The sequence below is a fragment of the Sceloporus occidentalis genome, unplaced genomic scaffold (genome assembly GCF_023333645.1).
Source record: "Sceloporus occidentalis isolate IW3139 unplaced genomic scaffold, rSceOcc1.0.p SCAF_11, whole genome shotgun sequence".
NCBI classification, from domain to species: Eukaryota; Metazoa; Chordata; class Lepidosauria; order Squamata; family Phrynosomatidae; genus Sceloporus; species Sceloporus occidentalis.
Genome location: NW_028316991.1, coordinates 8,521,230 through 8,546,743, shown reverse-complemented (window position 1 = coordinate 8,546,743; position 25,514 = coordinate 8,521,230). Strand labels below are relative to the sequence as shown.

Sequence of the window (25,514 nt, the reverse complement as noted above, 5' to 3'; positions counted from 1 at the left end):
CATCCCACTGAGCCTGGGAATGAGGGGTATAAGTGGACCCTATGCACATCAAGTTAATATTCTATTATCCTTACAGGACACTGAGTAAGAGAAAAGCTGGATAACCAAAGTCATCCTTCTTTTGGTTAAAAGAGGTCTATGTGAACTACATATTTTGACTTTTAAATATTTGGTTCAATAAGGGCATGTGAATTTTCATTAAACTAAGTACACGAGTTGCTTTCTGAGTGTTATGATGTCAGGGAATGCCCAGTCGACCGGTCAACTTCTTAGTGAATGGACCCAAAGGTCTAAATAGTTTTATCAAAATGATTATGCTATTTTAGATGCTATACTAAGTGCTAGACTTGTAGATAGAAATTGAACTCTGTATTTGTGTTACTATATATTTAAGAGAAGTTTTTCGCAAACCATTAGTCAAGGGACAATAGTCCTTTAGATTTTGCATGTACCTATACTAGAATACTATAAGGTAAACATTTACTAGCTTTAGACTATTTGGAAATAGACAGAGATGGCTGTTTGGGGCTTTTATGCAGACAAAAATTTAGGGACGTACCATCTGAACTTACAAGAAATTAATAAATATACATGTAAACTGAGAAAAGCAATACAATATATGGGAAAAGTAAGGTTGTTTAAACTGTGTCATTCTTGCATATGTTTCTTGTACCCATCCTTTAGTGGGCTCAAAGACCTGCTTAACTGTAGTGCAATCCAATGATGTACTTATGAACCTCTGTCCCCTTTCTTTGAGGAGCACCAGAACATTACATCATATTGCTGCCACAGGAGAATGTGTAGTTCATGGGAAAGATAGGCTAGTTACAAGGGAGATCTGTTATTTTTCCATCAAGTCTCTTAAGATGCAGGCTACCGTGAACCCAACCACCTACTAGCGAGATGTCTCCCTGGTAAAATGTAGACCACAATACACTGTTGTATAGGTCATGATAAAACACATGTCGACATACTTTGTATTCTTTTGACTGTTTCATTATGGACTGTAACTCGCCAAGCTAACAGTCATATACTATATTGATTTTATAAACTAGTAGTATTTGACTTATCATATACAGATATAATCTGACTTACTATACCATATTATTGTTGATGACTTACCATATACAGCGTATTCAGTTACTTGTGTCTTCTATGTCTGACACATGATTTTCCATCTAAAGAAATAAAAAGGTATTATATTTTGGACCGTTAAAAAAAAAAAAACCTAAAACATTATTATTATGAAACATTTTAATGCTGACATGTGGGAAAAAAGAACTTGCGATTTTGCAAATATCCAATATGCATGAATATGTCTAAATGTATTTAAAAGTATTACTGTTTTGGAACATAATTGGGGTGATTGAAAATGCATAGGAACTTGTTTAAAGCCTCATTGGGGTCTATTAACTAAGAAGGGTAATCTTGACTGACCAGACTTACCATCATTTTCAGCAGTATGTACTACAAAAAGCCAGAAGCTTTCCAATATTGGCTTTATTAGGGCATTTAGTGCTGCAACTATCACTTAGAAACATTGTGAGTATTCTCACGTTCAATGCTTCACACTGTACATGTTAGTCAAGAAAATGTCTATTTTTGAGCAATTGAAAAAAAGTGCAGCAGCACTGTATTTCCTCACCAGCTCGTTGCTGCCATCTTCATCAAAATCTTCCTCTATCCCATCAGTCATTTCTTCCCCATCAGCATCCTGCCCTTCTTCAGTGTGTTCTTCAATTGAGTTATCAGCTGTTTCTGATTTGCATTCCTCCGGAACCAAATCTGGGTGATCTTCTATTTGTTTTTTCTGCCCTCCTGTGAATAAGAATATATTATTAACTAATTTTAAATGCACTTATTCAGTAAGTGTAATTAATATTATTTTTGCATTAACTATTGAATATAATTTTCTTTCTTTGACTACTTTTGAATACATAAATCTCCTCCTTGGATACATAAAATGGAACCGTATCAATTCTACATCCTGTAGGTCAATCCTTTGGGTGTATTCAATAAGAAGTTTAGTGGTTATTTGTTACATGCTATACTAGTCCGTGAGTGGTACAAGTGCAAGCAACTTCAAGTTCCTGAATTGGAAATCGTGTGCCCTTGTTTTAAACTCCCAAAATAAGTATTAAAAAACACTCCCTTGCTTTACATGTCTAAAAAATAACAAAATATATGAAAAAAGGTGTGGATGAAGATAGAAGATAATGGAGAGAAGATGAAAGAAAGAAGGTAGAAGAGGTAAGATGAATTAATTTGCAATTCGTATAAGTCTTATAAACAACTCTCAGAAGAGAAAAAACCACCCCATGGGAGGCACAGTCCCATCCCATATACCCTCCTTACATCACCATACTGGTCATAAGATAGGAGGTGTTAAAAAATAACACTTTGGGGTATTTTGAGGGGTTAAAAACTTTAGAGATGCACAGATCCCCTCTCCTACATCTTCCCCTCCTCCCATGTCTGTCCTGTGGTAAGGTAACAACAACTTGTTTTAAACTTTGCAGCCTTCTATTAGAAGTGGTAGAGTTTAATACAGTTTAATGCACATTAGAACATGCATGGATAAGCATATGGGTATCCTGAATCTAAGACAAGGACTGACTGAGGTCTGAGTCTTTACATTAGACAGACTGGCTAGGCCGAATGGTTCATTAGCCATCAAATATTATGTTTCTAGGAATCACTTTTTATTCAAAACCCCGTTATATACTAAAAATATATTTTCTTGAAAAGGTAGCATAAGATGAGAAAAGATAGGTAAATAATGTTATGTGTTTTACTATTCTGTAACTTTAAATCAAAATGTTCATTTTGTTACACTACATATACTGTTTGGCACTCCATGTTTCCCTTCCTTAATTGCCATCTGCATCCAGCTGTTTCATTTTACTTAATTTACCAGCTTGAAATTGGTTCCTATTCTTCACTAATGGCTGAATTAAAAAAAAGACCACTGGTGAATGCAGTGAAAATAATAATTTGAAAACTACAGTTTCCAATCTATTGGCAAGGATGAACGTGTAAGTGGAAATCTGCTGTTAATTCAAATTTGGTGGAAGAAATTCAGCCAAATTAACTGGACACATCTGCTTTTCAGAGATTTTACTACCAATTTTCCAAATTACGAATTTCGTAGTAGAATATAAATTTGCCCTTTGGAGAAGTGACAAAGATTACAAGTAATGTAACCAAATTAGAAATGGTGACAAAGCTGGTCAAAGTGACCGCAAAACACTAGAAAATTAGACTTTTTTCTTTTGTTGATGTTTTTAAGCCATGCCATACGCCATGCAGTATTGTTGTATAAGCAGAGCTAAACGTCCCATGAACAGGCAATACAAGAATAAATATAAACCAATGTCCATTGCCACCCTTTAAAAAAATTATTTTACTTCTACAACTAAATAAATTTATAATACCATATGGATAATATTTAAGCAATAGAAATTATATTTAAAAACATGGTTTTGTCTTGTGGTTAGTAGGTTGTGGTGTCATCCTTGATACCATATAAGAAATGTATTTTTACCAATTATATGTCACGCACAGCGTATGGTAGAACCTGTAATCAGGTAGAACAGTGTGCGCAAGTCCAATAGACAGATCACCAGAGTCCAGTACAGAATAGCCAATGAGCAAGCCAAGGTCAGGAAGCCAGAAGTCAGGATAGTTGCAGGGTAAGCCGAGGTCAGGGAGCCAGAAGTCAGAATCGTCGTGAGGGAAGCCAGAGTCAAACGCCAGGAAATTGGTAACGGGAACAAGCCGAGTCAGTAACGGGAAATCAAACAGGAACGCATACTGAGTAGACACTATGCAAGATAGGTACAACCATCAGAAGGCAAAGCTGGAAGGTTTCTAAAGCTCTTAAATAGGAAGAGGAAGTGCAGACATCAATTAGCGTTTTCCCGCCAAAATTTCAAAATGCCGTCACGTCACTTCCGGTCCGCGGCCATCTTGGGATTGGCGAGATCTCAAATTCCTAAAAGGACCGGTAGTACCGTCTGGCGCCACTAGGTGGCGTGCAGAAGAACGTGTACACGCGGCAGGTCCGGACCAGGTTCCAGTAGGTGGTGGCTGCCGTGTGGAGTTGCGGGGTCTTCCCCGTCCTTGCGGCTGCAGAAGCTGTCTCGCGGAGGAGGGGGGTCTTCCTCTCCTCCGCGGCGGTTGAAGCTGCTGTGGCAGGGCGGGGGGTCTCCCCCTTCTCCGCGGCGGCTGCAGCTGTTGCGGCAAGGCGGGGGGTCTCCCCCTTCTCCGCGGCGGTAGAGGCTGCGGCGGTAGAGGCTGCTGCGGTAAGGCGGGGGGGTCTCCCCCTCCTCTGTGGCGGCTGATGCTGCTGTGGAGAAGCTGGCGGTCTCCCCCTTCTCCGTGGCGGCTGAAGATCCGCGGACCCGGAGGAACCGGCAGCCAGGTACGTTACATTATATTCCTGATTTTAATATATGTTTTATAGAGGTTTTTTTTACCTTTACTACGATTGTGTTATATTTTAATATTTATTCAATCTTTCCCTTTTGGTGGGGTCTGTCTACTACAATTCCACCAGCTCATTCATGACAAATATCAGATGTTTCATATTGATGCACAATATCTTTATAATTTCTCTATGGCGCGGCTCTCTGATAAAGAGAATAGAAAAACCTCCAGCCATATCTCACACTCAAGACGATGCAGGAAACGGCAGCGCAGAAAAGGTTTTATCTGTAAAGCTACTGTAGCAAGAAATATTAGGAAAGGTAAAATATAAAATAATTTAAATAAGAAAAGGAAGCTAACCGACATTATCCCCTCTTTAAAATACCATCAAGTTATCCTCCTAGTTAATGCATAAAAATACTAAAATAATGTTTATTTAATATCAGTCATTGGAATGATTTCTATAATTTATTTTATATTTTGATACATGAAATGTGTATTTCTAAATTTGTCTGTGTGGTATAAATAATTCAGTGCCGCTAGCGGCACCACTATACTGAAAGAAGTCTTTCAGACAAAGTCTTTCTCCAGAAAGCACCAGAGAATACCCTTACAGTACATGCAGAGAATATCCAGCAGAGAAAAGCTTGAGCCAGAAAAAAGTTTCATAGAAGCAGCTCTGAAAAGTTTTTGACTATACTTAAACATAACTTTTATATTTCTATATCATCTGTAATATCGAGGCTGAACCAAAAGAATTCATCTGTAATTGAATGATGCCTGCTCCAGGAATGTATAGTACTTATGTGCATGATTCAGCTAACCTCTTGCCTCGGGTCAAGAAACTAGATGAGATGTCCTGACAACAGTGGGGACGGGGTGATAGCTTTTTGGTTGAATCACACACATTGTTTTGTTTGCATGTTTGTTTAGGAATTGCATGAATACTTCATGTTCTCCCATTGTAAAGCAGAACTGTTGAGCACTGATTTGAATGTTCACCTTTGTTTGTGATTAAAGACTACTTTTACTACTTCTACTCTCTGTTTCTGTGAATGATTGGAACATGATTTACAGAGGACAAATATTATTATCTAACATTATGACAGGACCATGTTTACGTAGTTTGCATTTCTCCTGGAATTCACATCACTATGATATACACAGCTTGCTAGACTACTGGCCCCTACTTCTTCATTTTGTCTAGTTTGTAGGTCAAATAATTACTAATAAACTAAGTCCCAACTAATCACCTGTTGTCTAAAATCTTTAAACTTGACCTTTTATTGAAACATTTCTTGATAGTTTCTCTTCACATGAACGTATTCAGATTCAGTAACGGTAAGTTCAAATATAATAATGATGATGGAAACATGATTTTATACATTTTGTACTTCTGAAATGCTTCATTAGTCAAGGTAACAACGTAAAGGTCAAACTCAAGTGAATCTGCAGATGAAAAATTCAAATGACCTTCCATACTTTTGTGGGTGGTTTGTGGACATCAAATTGTGATTTCCTCGTCATACAAATTGGTTGAACGAGGCTCTTTAAAATACATAAAAATGTAAATATTCTACGTGAAGCAACGTTTAAGCTCAAAAGTTTGAAATGTAATTGTTCCTACCAAGTATAAGTGAGAACATTTTCAACATTTTGTGTCAGATTAAAATGTTTGGTTACAATTTAGACTATGCTTAGTGGTGTTAACCACAGTGAGCTGCTTAGCAAATCATTTATTATGATCTACTGTGCCCCAGTTGGTAAACACAGTCCTATTTATAAATGGCATATTATTACATTTCCTATAAAGTTATTCCATTACATAAGTTATGGTGGGTAAAAGGTGATGGAAACCCTTCCACTTAAATTTAAGGGGTAGTAGAAGTATTATTAAACACTCATCTACAGACACCAGACAAGCCAGAAGGCTTGTTTTTCCTTCAGAAATTTCATGATGCTTCAACAACCACAAGGGATTCTGGGTAGGCGCATGCAAATAAGGTTAACAATTATTTTCAAGGGATCCATGTATAAAGTGGATATAGAGGCAAAGGTGATAATTGTTAACCTTATTTGCATGCGCCTACCCAGAATCCCTTGTGGTTGTTGAAGCATCATGAAATTTCTGAGGGAAAAACAAGCCTTCTGGCTTGTCTGGTGTCTGTAGATGAGTGTTTAATAATACTTCTACTACCCTATAAAGTTATTGTAATATCAATTTAAATACACATATGTATTGCATTCCTCAGTTTGTGGAGAACATAGGTCTAGTTTGGGTTTTAGGTTTACTTTGGAAGAATGGAAAAATAAATACCGTATTGGCCCAAATATAGGCCGCACTTTTTTCCCTAGGCCTATAATTTGGGGTTTAGCGCAGAGATGCACAGTTCATATCGACCGACCCCCGGGACATGCAGTTCCGGACGCTGGGCGGGTGTTTTTTTTCCCCTTTTCTTTTTCATTTAGCTATGCTGCCGGCAAGCAGCAGGGCTAGGATCCAGATCCCCTGCAGTGCTACAAGTGACCTGAATCCTTCTCTCTGGCAGCCGGTGGCACTTACGCCAGGGGTTCTATAACGGAGCACCGGCGTGACATAACCTTCTGGTGCTCCACCATAGAAGCCCCGGCACAAGTGCCGTCAGCGGAGGTTGTCTGCACGCATCTAGCAGATGTCCACCGGCTGGCCCCGCTAGACACCAGGGAGTCTGGAGGTGCACTGGTAAGTTGGGGGGCATTTCTAGTGGGCATAAAGCATATCTGGGGGCAGCGTGGCATATCTATAAGTAGGGTACATCATGAATTAAGGCTATTGGTTTTCCAAATTTCTGTTTATATGTAACATATTTTGACTGCATAATAAAAATAAACTTTTCTTTAAAATAGCACCAAACTTTACTGAGCCAATACGGTAAGTAGAAAATGAGCTGTCTTAAGAGCAGCAGAAAAAAAGATTGTTAAAAAAAAATTTATTTAGAAAAAGTAAGCACTGCGGTCCCAGAGCAAGAAATATAACATTGATGCCAGCTTCTATAGTTGATTATAATGCATAACAAAGATATATGCATAACCAGCAAGCATAACATCATATTCTGAGCAAAATCCCCTGGATATTCATTCTCCAAAAATGCAGAGATATCAACTTAACGGTGCTACCCCATGTGTAAAAATCATAATGTCTATATGTTTTGGTCAATTTATTTTACAAATTGGTTCATTTGTTAAATTAAAACAGATGTCACTGATCAACCAGAATTGATCCTAAAAGTCCTGTTTTTAAGTGTTTTGTAATAACAGGTATCCAATAATTTAATTTTTTACAGGATTTTTTAAATAAGAATAATATACTTAATCATAATTCCCTGAATAGAGGTTTATATTGTCTGTATATAAACATGGCAAAAAAGATACCTGGAAGCCATTATATTTTTTATAGAAGAAAGCAGGGTTCTCGTAATATTACAAAAAAAGGAGCAAGACTTTAGTCCAGGTATATTTCAAAGGGAAATGTTTCTGCTACCTGTGTGTTTAATAACATAATGCAAAGTCTGTTTTTATTGTGCCACGATAATCACACGTTGTCATGTAGAACACTTCAAAATGCAAATGCTGCTTGCTTCATCTTACAAATACAAGCTGTAAACATTGTATTTCTGTATGTGTATAGAAAAGCTAAAGTTGAATTTCAATGGTTTTATATTTTGAATCCTGAACATAGGTGCCTGTAAAATACATATTTATCCTATCTGGCAGATTCAATTTTCATGGAATCAGAGGTTAATATGAACCAGGCACAGTATATAATGATTTGATGGCTAATAGCCATACAACTATTCAACTTATATTTAATTTCATACATGGCTATATCAATGTAAAAAATGCAATATGTCTCTAAGACGGTGCTTCTGAAATTGTCATCCATGGAAGTCCAGTGGGCCTAGCAGTTACATAATAATTATTAGCATCTGTGCAGAAGCTATTACTATTGTCATTGGTTATAACTAGACTTGTGCATTCGTCTTCGGGCGAACATGAAAACGAACACAAAGAGTGCGTTTTCGTGTTCGTTCCGAAGACACGCAGAAGAGAAGACAGCGGCGGCAAAACGTAGGCGAAGACGAAGACACACACCACGAAGATCTTCGTGATCGTCTTCGTCTACCACTCTCCCCGGTCCCTTCCCCTTCTAACTTACCTTGGCATCGCGGCAGTTCACGGAAGTGGAAATCCGCAGGTTCGCCGTCACGGGTTACAGGGCAGTGCGAATGAGCCTATTGGTAGCCTGCAGGGTGACAATAGGCTCACTCGCACGGCTTTTTTTAACCCCTGACAGCGAACCTATGGATTACCGCTCCCCTTAACCCCTTCGATGCTGCGTTAGATACGGAAATCCGTAGGTTAAATGGCCGTGCAAGCGACCAATAGGCTCACTCGCACGGCCTCTTAACCCCTTAAGGTGCAACAAGTGCACCAGGAGCCTAAAAGTCTGTACGAGCAACCAACAGAGTCGCTCGTACAGACTCTTAAAACAACAATGCTGCAACTTACCCGGCAGATCCCACTGGTCTCCCTGTTCTATCAGTTAAATGTCCGTACAAGCCACTTTATTGGTCGTTCGTACGGACATTTAACTGATAGAACAGGGAGACCAGTAGGATCTGCAGGACAAGTTAGAGCACCAGGAGCCTAAAAGTCTGTACGAGCGACCAACAGAGTCGCTCGTACAGACTTTTAAAACCCCAACACTGCAACTTACCCGGCAGATCCCACTGGTCTCTCTATTCTATCCGTTAAATGTCCGTACAAGCAACTTTATTGGTCGTTCGTACGGAAATTTAACTGATAGAACAGGGAGACCAGTGGGATCTGCCGGACCAGTTACGGCACCAGGAGTTTAACAGTCTGTACGAGCGACCCTATTGGTCGCCAGCAGGGGGCTCCTGCTGACGACCAATAGAGTTGCTCATACAGACATTTAAACTCCTGGCGCCAGAGCTGCTGCGGTACGCGTTAACCCCGTATTAACCCCTTAACCAGAAAAAACGAAGAAAAAACGAACACGAAGAATGTCCAGGAATATTCGCCCGAAGAGAAGACAGGAACAGGTGAATATTCGCGGAATACGAAGATTTTTTTTTCCCCGAAGACGAGCACGAAGACGAACACGAAGAGCCCCTTGGTGCCCAAGTCTCGTTATAACTAATAGCATTTCATTTTAGGAGATTAGAGAAGGCACATTACAGGGAGGAGGTCTTCAAATTCCAACAATTCCCATATAACTGCACATACAGGTTCAGTTTGGCAAAGTTTGCGTTACCAGTCGAGTAACAGAGCTAGCTCGATTGACCCAACTCAAGAACACTCAATGGAATTTGAATAAGTCTTGTCCAGTTGTGAGTCGCCTCTCAAGTTGCGATGCAAGTGCTGCGAAATTCCTCTATACTCCCATTGGACAGTTTGTTGAGTCTGTAGTGCTAATATGCCCATGCTAGTGGTTAAGTCTGTAAGGCAAGTCTGCAGTCAAATTGGTCATCCATAATGAGTTTTAAGCCAACAAATCTCACCCAGAATAGTTGTGGCTCTTTTTTTAACTTGACTAAGCTCAAGACTTCTGTTAATAGATTGGTTGATATACACTTTTCATAACAACTCTCTGACGTGGCACCCACTTTAACTTGAGCTGAGTTGACTTGATTGAATAGACAAATTGCTTGTTTTTAGCCTGAGCAACTAAGTCTCAATTAGACTCAGATTGTCAAGTTGACACAACTTAAACCCATTTTGTTTTATATAAAGTATTATTTCCCTGTATCATTTTATATACAAAATTAGACTGTCATATGTGTGTGCTGTAAAAACACCTATTTCAAGGTGAGTATTCATTTTATTCATTAGAATTTTTTTCATGTTTTATATTGCAACAAAGCTACAAAAAAGCTTTGGTATTACTAAGTTACATTAAAATAATATCTACTTTAGCAACTAAACCAATTTAGTTATATAGAGCAATCATTATCAGTGCAAAAACCTTTTGAACAAAAGTACAGATGCAATGTCTGCGGGCAAAATCAAGGCAAATGAGCCAGAATAATGACAATGCTTTTTAATTTGTGTTTCGTTGATTCAGCTTAATCAAGTAGGCCTTCATTACCATGTGAAATTAGCCATATTAGTTCTGGAACCGGTGCATTGTCATGATCCTCTGTAGACTGCCCATTTGCTTGCTATGTTTTTTTTTACTAGTACATGATATATAGAATATGTGAGCAGTGCAGATTTGTTGTTCTTACCACTGTTTTAGTAAGATCACAGCACATTAAATTATAGGGTAAAACAAAATAAAATGCCAATTTAGATTCTGCAGAACAAATGCTTTGTACTTTGTCAAAGTAATATGTAGTGGCTTCAATATATCGCAAGTCAAGTCTTATACATAATTTAAGACTATTTTTCAAGTTTGATAAACTGCCATTTGGAATTCTGGCACACACTCATTTCGACCCCTGAGTTTTTTCTCTTTTTTCTCTCTCTTCTGTCTTGAAAGAAGACATGAGAGATAGCTCTTCATCTTCAGTGAATGAATTTCTTTGTTTGCAGTATCAAACCATCAACATATTGTTTGCTATGTAAGACGCCTTTTAAAAAAATGGGGATGGATCAATCAATATGTAGTGGATCAATCTGTCAATATGCAACAGACATAATCTGAATTACAAATGCTAAGTATTATAGTCATCTTTTTTTACTGTCTCAAATTGAAATGTACCATTTAATCTACACAAAATATTAATATTAATATATTACTATTTAGTAGACTTGTACATTTGGGTTTGTACAAATTGCCAATTCACCGAAAAATGAAAAAGTAAGTTCCAAACTTTCATCCAAAATTCATGGACCCAAATTCGCTCCCAATCTCAGTAGTAATGTCCTCTCCCCAGTAGTGAGGGCAAAATAATGGTGCCTTCGGTGAGGTACGTCATTGCAAGCGCCACCATTTTGGCGTTAGTTTCCACTGGGTTATGTCCGCAGAGATGCAGACCAAAATATAATATAGCAGATTGAAGATGAAGATGTGGAAGCAGAAGTGGTCGGCAGAAGTGATCGGCAGAAGCGGAAGTAGTCAGCAGAGAAGGTAGGGAAAAATTTAGAGAGCACAAGAGAGAGTAAATGAGAGTATGAGAGAGAGTGAATGTGGGCCCATGGCAACGAATTTACGTTCCTGAACTAAAATGGCTCCCAAAGTTTCAGCTGAACCGAATGGGCAGGGAACCAAAATGATTGGGCCAAAAAATGAAAGGGCCAAAAAAGAACTGAAACGTGTATGAATTGTGTTTAGCCCATTTGCGTTTAGCACTAGTCTTTAGTACGCTAAGCAAATAAACAATAGCAGATCTGTTATTTTATTTTTAAAATGTAATCACATAAACATTTAAGAAGCTTTTTCAGTTTCTATGGCAATAACCTATATGTGCATGATTTTGTGTCATGTGATAATTAAATGTTTTCTGGAAAAATATGAATCAGGAAACATTTTCTTGACTATATATTTTTTTTTAAAGTGTATGTTCACTCGTGTTAGTAACAGTGTAGGTTGAACAGCATCTACAGCTTATGATAATCACTTTAGTTTTAATTTACCTCCCCAGAGTTAACCTTTGTAATACATGACTTCAAAACAGTATTATATATTGGTGCCATATTAATGAATTATTCCACAGATCCAAAATTACATTTTAGAAAGCATACTACATATTACATATATGTATAAGGATTTTGAACTGTTCAATTATCTTATATTGATTCGTGTCCCCCTACCATCTCCATATTGTATAGCTTTTTAATACAATCATACACAACGCTTGGCTGAACCTGTGCATTCATCCTCATGGTGGGCAAAAATCTTGAGGTGACCTTTATAAAAATCTCCCTGGGGGTAGCGATTGAGAGCATATATTGTTGTTTCTGCTTAGTTTCTGCTTAGTAAACAAGGCTATATTTTACTTTCAGTGGGTTTTTTTAAATACAAAATGTTTTGAGAAGCAACAAGGAATTTTCACAGTGGAAGCTATTTTTTATTTAAGCTTAGAGTTTGAAAATATCTTTTTTTATAGAAATAACAATATAACACTTTCTGTTTGGTTTCAAAGCAATACATGACACCAGGAACTATTGGAAATCAATCTCTCAACACCCCACTTAAACTAGCGTACCAAAAGGATGGTTTTATCATTAAATCTGCAGGCAGATATACCTTTCTGTCTGGTTTCTTGGTCAAGACATTAAGGCTCATCATTTATAACCTATATCTTTCTATTGCATAGGTTCATAAAGTTTATCTATTGATGTTTATGTTTAGCCAGAAAACTGTATAGGAGTTGTCTCCAGAAGAGACTAGAGAGTTTAAAATCTTTGAGCTCTGTCTTCATTTTTCAATAGTGAGTTTTCAGCACAAGAATGAATAATGTCAGGGAATGAAAAAAAAAAAAAAAAAAAAAGATAGAAAACAAAGAGAAACTGCAGGAAAACTCATTCATCAAAACCCCGAGCAGTAAAATAATACAAGTTGAATTGTTTTTCCTCCAGGCATTTACTGCTGATTTATGTGGCTAGCATAGATGCATTTTTTTTATTTCGGAATACAAAACAATGATATATTTTCCCTTCTACATTTTCATTCTCAATTCCCCAAATGCCATCTCATTTTTATGTTGCTATAATAATTTACTCATCTCTCCCAATTAAATTGTACTTATTTTTATCTATATATCTTCTAACCAGCTTACCATCCTTCAAGATTATTTCCCTATCTAAAACCAGATATAGTGCAGTCATACCTAGCGGTAATGCTTCAGTCCTGAACAACAGTTAACAGTTTATTGTCTTTTGTCTTTGTCCGTATGAGGTTTTAGCACAGTTGAACATTTTAACACACCAACTTCATTATGTATTATGAAGGGTGTTTCTCTTGCAGGAATGAGCTGACCCCGCATAATGCATAGTCAATGTGAGGAGGTTTCTGTTTCACTGACTAACTATACAGTATATGGGGTCAGCTCATTTTCTTGCAGTAGAGGCCCTCTCTGTGGTTAGCCCTTCATAATGCATAATGTAGTTGATGTGTTGAAATGTTCAACTCTCCTAGTGCCTCCACTAGAAATCTGGCAGGTAAATGCAATATATAATGTAACATGTCTCTGTTTTAATTTTCCATAGGAAAATGCTGTGTCTATTGTGTGCTTGTCAGCTTCATCGTAGATTAATGTCGTTTTTTTAACAGCATAATCATCTCAGTTCTCATCCTATGGATATAATTATTAAAATGTGCTGAGCAAAGCAACTTTGCATTCTTTTTAAATAAGAAATAAACATGTAAAAAGGCCATGTTTTTAGACATTTTTTACTGCATTGTAAGTTATGAAAATTTATTATTTCACTTCTCATAGTTATGATTTAGGCAACTTTTACACTAATTTATGATGGAATAACCTTGCATACCTCACAACATGAACTGTTCTCAGTTTGAATGGCTATACTGGTAAGATAGTTGTCTTACAGTTGTATTTCTTCTCGGCAAGCAACATGTGGTAGCATATCCAGCCATATAAAAGGATAGTAACCACATTGTTACAAAGAATGTTCTATGCCATCCTCAAATCAATGATTCTTCATGACCTTGAGATGGCATTGAATAATGGTCTGTTCTATCAATGTTTCTGTAGAGAGAATGATCTGTAGGAAATCAGTCTGTAGGACCTCCCAATCTCCCCTCTGTCAACTGGCTCCAAGCTGAGATAGACAGTGCAACGGTGCTTGGTGTGAAAGCTGTTACATTGAGCATGTCTAAATGGCAGTTCGGGCCTTTGTTACCTGCAGTGTGATAGCTGACACCACACAAAACATAGGATAGTGTAAAAGAGACCCTAGAGGGTCTGTCACTGCTAAGAAGCACACATTCAGATCATAATGAAAAAGCAAAACGTTCTTCCTGTTGAAAAAGAAATAGCAATAAAATGAAAATAAAACATACAAATGAGAATAAATAAATATAGGACCCCGGTGATCTTGCATGTCTATTCAAAACACAGATTCACAAATGACCCAAATAGAAAAGGTCCTCCGGAAAATTAAGATTTTTTTTCACTTTTTGCCCACCTTATGCAGTATATATTAGTGTTATGAAGTATTGTGTTAAATGTATAAATATGGTCAAGTGACAGCCCGTATTGTACTGAAAACAATAATCATAAAGACAATCCAAAAAGGGTAGGCAGCTAATCACAAAATTCTATGTTTTTGTTTCATCTGGACGTTTTAACATATCAAGTGCTAAAAAAATGCTTTGGTTTGTGAAAAAGAGCATAAATGCCATCTGTATATACACAATGCAGGTAATGATGGTGTTGTCAATTATTATTGACAATTGTTACATTTATCTTAACCCAGATCCTACAAATTATCACAGCATTTTCATAGCTCTTCCATTTCTTTTTCAAAAAGACACAGATTTGACATATGGGTTTCCTGGCTTTAATTTCCTTCCTAATGAGTTTCCTTAGACTGAGAAATAAATCACTTTTACCAACCTGCTTCAGCCTTATGCTGTTTTTCAATTTTTTCCAGTCTACCCAACAAAGAGTCGATTTTAGTTTTGATTTGGGTCAGTTCCTTCTTGATTGTCTGCAGTTCATCTGATTTCACTAGACAAAGAGAACAAATTAATAAAAGTGCTATAAATAAAAAAAATTTCATCAGTTTTATCATGTGTGAGTTGTAATTGTAACGGGTAATTATAGGAATACATGTTGCCATTGAGGGTATATGCAGCTCTAACTTTAACAACTATAAACAATAATTAGCACACTAATAGCAGATGGCTTAATCAGGCATATTTCTGGATAATATTTTTGGCAAATACAAATCAGAGATTACAAAATATAGTTCATATTAATAAGGCAATAGGTAACAATATGGGTAATCAGTAAGTTTAATGTCACTTAAAAGGGCATCATTTTCAGATATTCAGCAGTTCAAGGGGTCTATTCACTAAAGGGAGAGTTAATAGGAGAGTTTGGTGGAGAGTTTCCTTTCAGGGATGTTTTAGTTTCTATAGCAAGGACCTATCAGCGGCAGCCTTTGTGTCACATGAATAAATGATAAGAATGGATTTATTTTTGTGATCTGTTTCCAATGCTGCATTTAGTCACATAAGTCCTAAAATCTATCAGTTGATTGGAGTAGTTTCAATGACTAATCATTATTCACTTATCCATTTCCATCATCAACTGCGTGTTTTACTAAAAATATTTAAGTTCTAACCGTGTTCAGACTGAACATAGATTACAATAAAATGTTCTATATGTACATGCAAAATAGTAAACATTTTCAAAATCTATATTTATAGTCTATACTTAAGCACAGAACACCTAAATTACGAGAGATGAAAGGGATGTGAAACTTGTACATAGATAGGAGTGACTTGGATCTGACTTTTTGGGTCCATTCACTAAAGCATGCTTTGTGCAGGACAGATTGTGCTATACTATCCGGCTGTCTCACTGTTCTCTGCCTCTTTTCGGCAAGAGAGGTACATTTTGGCGGGACAGCGGGATTGGAGACTGCAATCCTCCAGTCTCAATTTCATTATCTGGTATTTTGGACACTGGAGAATGCATACTGTGCTTGCGCAATAGCACAATTACTTGTTTTAAATCTTAAAACAAGTTAAAAAAGTTTAAAACAGTATAAAAATAGTTTCCAACCACCTTGTACCTCTCCCAGCAGATTATTTGTATATACATATAAAAATAAAAGATACAATTGGTGTACTTTGTAAGGGAGTATATTGGCCCTTCAAAACATATAATAAAAAACATGAATGTAGGGATTGCTGTACTTGTAGTGGATGTCATATGGAAGAAGCAAAATATCAAAATAAACTTGATAGAGATTTCAGATGGACCTTAAGACCAGAAATGCCATCTCCCAATACTTTTTGTAGGATAATTACATCAACAACTCCGGCATTATTGGTCCTTTACCACAGTGTGTCTGTATCAGATAAAATCTAAATATGTTTAAAATGTGTGAATCGCTTCAAGGTAGTTTTAAAATATGAGCTACTCATCACTGATCACCACAGCAGATATATATAAAGCACTGATTTGCATTTTTTCAATGCCATTTACTGCCAAAATTATTGCTCTTGTTGGTGATGAAAGCATTTTAATGGGACTACTTAACATATTTTCACATCCAATAGCACTCAACTGAAGTAATCTTTTCTTTCTATAGAGAGGAAAATTCATCAAGGTCTGTAAATCCGTGCAGATTCCATTTCAAAAGAGGTATAATGAAAAAGGAATAAAATTCTGATCTAAGAGAAATTACTTCTATAAGATGAATGGAGTTGGAGTAAAAGCTATAAATACATTTCAAACCATCCCAAATCAGGGCTTTCATGATAGAATGAATAATCTTAGAATGAGAAGGAGCTCTTTGTGAACTAGCGTATGATGAAAACTGCATCCAATTTGCAATGGTCTTTCAATAAGAAGTTAAAGAGGAAATTTACATGGCACAGAATGTATGATTAAATATAATTATTGCCTTATTTCTATACAAAGAAAATATAATGTTTTTATTTGATTTTCAACAAATGAAGCTTAAAATTATTAATCTAAGTAAACTGTATCTGGATGACTGAATATTTTTTTTTAAATTTTAGAATATGTTTTAACTATGAAATTGTCAGCAAAATTATAATACAACTATGATTTATGCTTAATTGTTAGTGCTCGTCGTAATGTATATACAATGCCTTGGAAATTTTACTATTTTGTTGCATTACAACCTGTAATTGAAATGGATTTTTTATTTGTATTTCAAGTAATGGACATACACAAAATAGTCCAAACTGCTGAAGTGAAATGAGAAAATTACTTTTTTAAAAATAAAATAGAAAATAAAAAATGGAAAAGTGGTGCTTGCGTATGTATTCACCCCCTTTGCTATGAAGCCCCTAAATAAGATCTGGTGCAAGCAATTACCTCCAGGAGTCACATAATTAGTAAAATAAAGTCCACCTGTGTGCAATCAAAGTGCTACATGATCTGTCACATGATCGCAACATATATATCTTCTGAAAGGCCCCAGTCTGCAACACCACCAAGCAAGGGGCCCCATGAAGACCAAGGAACTCTCCAAACAGGTCAGGCCACAACCAACCTACCAAGAGATGGCTGCCCGCCAAAACTCACGGACCAGGTAAGGAGGGCATTAATCAGAGAGGCAACAAAGAGACCAAAGATAACTCTGAAGGAGCTGCAAAGCTCCACAGTGGACATTGGAATATCTGTCCATGGGACCACTTTAAGCCGTACACTCCACAGAGCAGAGCAAATAGGCAAACGTGTTTGCTGTTCACAGAAAGGCATGTGGGAGAGATCCCAAACATATGGAAGAAGGTACTCCGGTCGGATGAGACTATAATTCAGCTTTTTGGCCTTCAAGGAAAATGCTATGTCTGGCACAAACAAAACACCTCTCATCACCCCGAGAGTACCATTCCAACAGTGAAGCATGATGGTGGCAGCATCATGTTGTGGGGATGTTTTTCATCGGCAAGAACTGGAAAACCGGTCAGGATTAAAGAAATGATGGAATGCGTTAAATACAGACCTCAATTATTATTATTATTATCTTTTATTTATATATCACCAACAATGTATGCAGCGCTTAATACAATACATATATTCAAGGGGACTAAGACAAACCGATAAATTAGGTGGAGAGAGCCCTGCTCGCAATCTGTGGTATGACTTAAAGATTGATGTAACCAGCAGAACCCATCCAACTTGGAGGAACTGGAGATGTTTTGCTTTGAATTGGCAAAAATCCCAGTGGCTAGATGTGCCAAGCTTATAGAGACATACCCCAAGAGACTTGCAGGTGTAATTGCTAACATTGCTAAAGGTAGCTCTACAAAGTATTGACTTTGTGAGGGGTGAATAGTTATGCATGCTCCTGTTCTCTTGTTTGGTACGTAGGTATATATTTGTTCTTTGAATAGTTCTACATGAGAAACCAACTCCAATTGTGATGGTGTGTCCTACTTCTAACAAAAAATTTACTTCACAACAGAGAGAGTCACTTTTTCTATACAATGTGTAACATATATATATATATATATATATATATATACATACACACACTCACTGACCACTTTATTAGGTACACCTTGCTAGTACCGGGTCGGACCTCCCTTTGCCTTCAGAATTGCCTTCATTCTTCATGGCATACTTTCTACAAGGTGCTGGAAACATTCCTCAGAGATTTTGGTCCATATGGACATGATGGCATCACGCAGTTGCTGCAGATTTGTTGGCTGCACATCCATGATGCAAATCTCCCATTCCACCACATCCCAAAGGTGCTCTGTTGGATTGAGATCTGGGGACTGTGGAGGCCATTGGAGTACAGTGAACCCATTGTCATGTTCTAGAAACCAGTTTGAGATTATGTGAGCTTGGTAACATGGTGCATTATCCTGCTGGAAGCAGATATCATGTTTAAACAATGCTCAATTAGTACTAAGGGGCCCAAAGTGTGCCAAGAAAATGCCCCCCACACCATAACACCACCACCACCACAAGCCTGAACCATTGATGCAAGGCAGGATGGATCCATGCTTTCATGTTGTTTATGAAAAGTCTGATCCTGCCATCTGAATGTTGCAGCTGGAATCGAGACTCATCAGACCAGACATCATTCTTCCAGTCTTCCCTTGTCCAATTTTGGTGAACATTGTAGCGAATTGTAGCCTCAGTTTTTTTTCTTAGCTAACAGGAGTGACACCCGGTGTGGTCTTCTGCTGCTGTAGCACATCTGCTTCAAGGTTCGACATGGTGTGCGTTCAGAGATGGTATTCTGCATACCTTGGTTGTAATGAGTGGTTATTTGAATTACTGTTGTCTTTCTGTCATCTCTAACCAGTCTGCCCATTCTCCTCTGACCTCTGACATCAACAAGGTATTTTTTTCCATAAAACTGCCGCTCACTGGATACTTTATCTTTTTCGATCCATTCTCTATAAACCCTAGAGATGGTTGTGCATGAAAATCCCTGTAGAGCAGGAGTTTCTGAAATACTCAAACCAGCCCGTCTGGCACCAACAACCATGCTACATTCAAAGTCACTTAAATCCCCTTTCTTCCCCATTTTGATGCTTGGTTTGAACGTCAGCAAGTTGTCTTGACCACATCTACCGTATTGGCTCGGATATAGGCCACCCCCGTATATAGGCTGCACCCTAAAAGTTTGGTGCTTTTTTAAAGAAAAAGTTTTTTTAATGGACATGCTGCCACTCTGCCCCCCCCCGAGATATGCTGCCACTCTGTCCCCTCCGAGATATGCTGCCACTGATCCCCCCAAGATATGCTGCCACTGCCCCCCGGGATATGCTGCATACACGTATTGCGTAGATGTCCCCCGCCGGCCCCGCAAGACACCCGGGAGTCTGCTCTGGTAAGTCTTGGGGGCAGAGGTAAAACGCGTCGTGCGGACGTTCACCGGCAGCAGCGATGCGCGTAAACAACCTCCGCTGCCGGCACGTCTGCACAATGTGCTTTAACAATCTCCCTTGCCGGGATTCCCCCCGTGGGAATTCCCGGCAAGGGAGATTGTTAAAGCACATCGTGCAGACGTGCCGGCAGCGGAGGCTGTTTACGCGCATCGCTGCTGCCGGTGAACGTCTGCACGATGCGCTTAGACATCCTCCCGTGCCGGCACTCCCCCCGTGGGAAGTGCTGGCAGGGGAGGCTGTCTGAGCGTATCAGAGAGTAGGATGCAGGTCCCCTGCATCGCTGCGGGGGATCTGTATCCTAACCCCGCTGCCTGCCCGGCGCCCGGGACTGCATGTCCCGGGCGTCGGGGCGCTAGACCCCGAATATAGGCCGCACCCCCACTTTAAAGACTTAAAGTGGGGGGGGGAAAGTGCGGCCTATATTCGAGCCAATACGGTATATGCCTAAATGAATTGAGTTGCTGCCATGTGAATGGCTGATTAGTTATTTGTGTTAGCAAGCCATTGAACAGGTGTACATAATAAAATGGCCAATGAGTGTATATATATATATATATATATATATATATATATATATATATATATATATACACACACACACAGGGGTGCATAGATATGCTTCATTTTAAGGTTAACCGTTATTCCCAGAATGGTTCAATGGTGTTCAATAATCATCATCATCATTTTATGTTTACCAGATTATATCCACATCTCAACATATAGTATAATGTATACTATATGTATAATGTATACTATATATAATGAAGTAACAATCCACCAACCTTATCTTTAATATTAACTGGGTGTGCACCTAGAAGAACCAGTTTATTACTCCAACAATGCAGCCTGGCTATCACAGAAAATGTCAAATTACTGCTTATCAAACCAAGATAACATAGCACAATAAATGGTAATGCAAGTCTCTTTAAAATGTATGGCTCCTAATAAATCTACTATGTTTATATTCCAGGCAAATGTTAACAAAAAGAGCCCCTTCCAACATTTAAACTTGGTAAAAAGGGACCCTTTTGTTTCAGACGGTGTGGTTAGAGGTGTAGCTAGAGGGCATGGCTTTATCAAGACTTTTTATGTGACTTTGTGACCTATTGATGGCTATTTATATAACTAAGTACGGCATTTAAAGTATGGATGATGTGATTTATTTGTACAATTTCACTGCAAAACATGAATTCTGTTATTGGTATGCACATACCAAACTTTTATGGCTATAGAACACTGCGATACACTCATTCTATGGAAACATTCTGAGCTCCTACAAAATAGAGACTTTTCAGGAGGAAATAGGCACAGAGAGACTCTCCTAAAATGTGACACTTTTGGAGGCTTTTCTTAAAAAATAAGGTAGAACAAGGTAGTTAATGGATGAAAAATATTCAACATTTGCCCCCCCCATAGCAACCCTATAAAAATAATATACTGTAGTGGTCTGATTATTTTTTATTGCTTCACAAAAAGGATGTAAACTGTACTGCTATAAAATAAAGGGTTTACAATGGCCCCTTAAGTATTAAGGGTGACCCTAATAAGTCATGGCTGTTGCCTTTGAAGTTTTATCATTCTCAAATGGCACCCTTTTGTGTCCTAATCATAAAGTATTCTATATGAGCACTCACAGATGAAAGTTGAATGTCTCCCCTTTTGTGCTCACAGAAGAATCATCTAAGACATATACTGTACTCTTTTTAAAGAGGTTAATCCATTTATTTTCTACTCCAATTCTTTCAAAATGTCATTCTTCTAGACTGAAGTGACAGCCAGTAAATGTTAGAACTCCCACTTGTGTTTAGAATGATCAATGTAAAAGAAGAACAAAAGTAAAGACCTAAACAGGTAATCCTCTTAGTATTAAATCATGTGTTAAATGTCTTTTATAAAGACATTTCTGTGCCGAGTACAGATCTGTAACACATAATTATCTTTACTTTGTCTATTAACACTATTCCTTGAGTGTAACAAAGAGCAATTACAGAAAAAAGTTTGTCCATAATATTCCAAGATATTATTTCTTTTGGGTCCATTTACTAAAAAGTCAAGAGATTAGACAAGTTAAGGCTTAATACAACTGACCAGACTTTACTGTGGTTACATGTCCTAACATACTGACACTCGCAAAGCAAATAACAAATTTACTAGGATGCAAGTTGCTTGCGAGGACATGCAAGTGCGTGCAACTTTAGGTTTTCATTTAGGACTTGCTCATCTGAGGCCAAAATTTTGGAAACCCCACTACAATACTCTGAAATAAAATTAAATAATATACCCCATGTAATGCCTCATCCCTACCCTGGTCCTGTTGGATGAGAAGGTTAAACTAAATTAAAAGCACTTTGAGGGCATCATTGCTCTCCCTGGCCTCTGCTCTCTGTACGCTGGAGTGAGGGGGTAAAAAAGTTAGAAAACCCATTTGGAGGGGCACAGACCTCATCATGTGCCTGCCCCCTCCCTTGGTCACTGCACTTTGGGATGGAGAGGGTAATGTAAAAGACTAATACTGGTAATAATAATGAAAAAAGTATTTTAAAAAATCCATACCCACACCAAAAATCTCCATTCATGGTTATCATAGTAGTAACCACATTGGCAGCCTGTGCCATAGACCCAACCACTGCCTAAGGACAGCGATCAATTAAATTTTTTAAAGTTAATTTATTACCAGAGACAATAACCAGTCAACCAGTCAAGTGCAGCTATTTGGGAGATACATAACTAGCCTTCTGAGCCCACTTTGCCTGCTAGCTGGTATTCAGTTAATAACCATTTCATGCATCATCATGCATTCCTTACATTAATGATTAATTCCAGGGCTATTCTCATGTGTACACCAGACAGCTAAATGTTGCAAAAATTACACACAGATGACAAAAAAGCAATCCCAACATTTGCTTAAATTGTAGAGGTGATTGTATATTTCCAAACAGAAAGGAACAATTTTAGCTAAGTCCTCTATAAATCTAAGCAAATATTTGCAAACTTCAAACAGTGATACATTATCATCTTAATTTGACTATAGGCAACATAATTTAATTGCTGGTGCTTGTTGCATAAACATGGTTGGTAATTGCTTATACGCATTTGGATTGTGCTAAACCCAAAGGATAAAGAAATAAACTCTTATATTTCAGTGGCAGTGTGTAATATGATAATGAAAACATTGATAACAAATATATAAGCAGTCCGTGGATAAGGCAGATCCACTCGCCATACAGTAAAATTAGACTTTAGAGCACCCACAAATGACCAATGTAAGGGGCAAAACTGGGTGCTTACCAGAGCAATTTGAAAAACGATATAGATATACACACCGATCAGCTATAACATTATGACCACCTGCATAATATTGTGAAGGTCCTCCTTTTGCTGCCAAAACATCCCTAACCCATCGAGGCATGGACCTCACTAGACACCAGATCCTTAAAGTCCTGTAAGTTACAAGGTGGGGCCTCCACGGATCGGACTTGTTTGTCCAGCACATCCCACATCCCGATTGGATTGAGATCTGGGGAATTTGGAAGCCAAGTCAACACCTTGAACTTGTTGTTGTTTTCCTCAAACCATTCCTGAAAGAGGCCAATGCCATCAGGGAATACCGTGTCCATGAAAGTGTGTACACGGTCTGTAACAATGCTTAGGTAGTACGTTTCAAAGTAACATCCACGCCATTCACGTGGATGTTACTTTGAAACGTACTACCTAAGCATTGTTACAGACCCAATGTTTCCCAGCAGAACATTGCCTTTTTCCCATAGTGCATCCTGGTGCCATGTGATCTCCAGGTAAGCGACATACACTTACCGACCACGTGATGTGAAAGAAAACATGATTCACCAGACCAGTCCTCCTTCTTCCATTGCTCCGTAGTCCAGTTCTTATGCTCACATGCCCATTGTAGACGCTTTCGGCAGTGGACAGGGGTCAGCATGGGCACCCTGACTGGTCTGCCGCTACTCAGCCCCATACGCAACAAACTGTGATGCACTGTGTGTTCTGACACCTTTCTATCAGAACCAGCATGAACTTTTTTAGCAATTTGAGCTGCAGTAGCTCGTCTGTTGGATTTGACCACACGGTTACCTTTCACCCCCACATTCATTAATGAGCCTTGGCCACCCATGACCCTGTCGACCACTTTTTACCAGGAACACCCCACAAGAGATGCAGTTTTGGAGATGCTCTGACCGAGTTGTCTAGCCATCACAATTTGACACAACAAACTTGGATTATATAAATACTTACATTTTGATCCTGAAGCGCCACCCCCAGAGAGAGACCTTGATCCTCCTTTCAAAGAAAACACTCCTTTGCCTCTGCGAGTTGCTGACACTGCAATACGAGGACGTTTTAATGGGATAACTGCACGAGGTGGAGGTGGAACGCGTCCATGTCCATAATCAAACAACCTACAAATCAAGATTATAATATTATTATATATATATTATTAATTTGTATGTGTTTTTGTATGGTTTTAAAGAACAGTCATGAGCCATTTTGCACATTTTTGATGTCATCAAAATCATTTTGAAAAATATTTTTACCACAATACATACTGTAAATCCCTCAGACTCAGTTCCTCGCCAAATCCTGCCGCTCGCACCTAAAAAAACATCTCTTTCATCCTCCCATTGCTCACCCAAGAAGCCACAAAAACCCTGGGTTCATTCCCTTATCATTTTCTGTCTTGACTACTGCAAAACTGATTAGCATTTATCTCGACTCTCTCCTCTGCAATCTCTCCAAACTGCTACTTCTAGGCTTATCTTCCTTACACAACAATCTTCTTCTGCTTACTCACTTTGTGAAGCCCTCCACTGGCTCCCTATTATCTAAAAAATTACATATAAAGCATTTGTACTAACATATAAGGCCCTCTATAATAATGCTTCTCCATACATTTCTGCCCTCATAACAAAATACTTCCCTACTTGATCCTTACATTCTTCCCATAGACTAAGGCCTTATTCCTCACTTATCACTTTTTTCCTGCTTGCCAGACTTCATTCATGCTGCCCCATACCTGTGGAACTCACTTCCATCTAACCTACAGGTTTTACCCTCTCTCTTAATATTTAAGAAACATCTCAAAACCCACTTCTTCAAAGGAGCTTACCATCTTTGGAGTTAGAGCTTACCTACCACTAATACAACCGTCACACGACCTCTCTCCTATCTCCATATATTATCTTAATTGTTGGCTCTATATAATTAAAATATATAATAATAACAATAATAATAATAATAATAAATGTAAGTGTTTGTAGTTTATTACTGCATTGTGGCACTTGAAATGGTCCGGATAGTTTCATACAATTTTTACTGGTGTTACATACCCTTATTCAGTTTCATGGTGTCTACATAAATACTATATACTAACATACTTATAATGGCATCAATGTTGTTCACATATATAGAGATGTGTTGCTTGCATCAGCTGTTATATGCACTATTAGTTTCTTTCAAGCATCCAGATACCTGGATACCAGATACA

At 38.1% G+C, this 25,514-nt stretch overlaps 1 protein-coding gene across 1 annotated transcript in view; it reads right to left on the bottom strand.

The window, feature by feature from the left end:
• Positions 1 to 1,136: 1,136 nt before the first annotated feature.
• LOC149305510 (RNA-binding Raly-like protein) overlaps positions 1,137 to 25,514 on the bottom strand; it is a 119,448-nt gene continuing 95,070 nt past the window's right edge. Inside the window, exons 4-7 of the mRNA XM_089477341.1 lie at positions 24,266 to 24,429; positions 15,015 to 15,128; positions 1,646 to 1,818; positions 1,137 to 1,178 (exon numbers count right to left, since the gene is read on the bottom strand). Of these exons, the coding sequence (XP_089333467.1) occupies positions 1,137 to 1,178; positions 1,646 to 1,818; positions 15,015 to 15,128; positions 24,266 to 24,429 (493 nt within the window). The remainder of the gene's footprint in view (positions 1,179 to 1,645; positions 1,819 to 15,014; positions 15,129 to 24,265; positions 24,430 to 25,514) is intronic.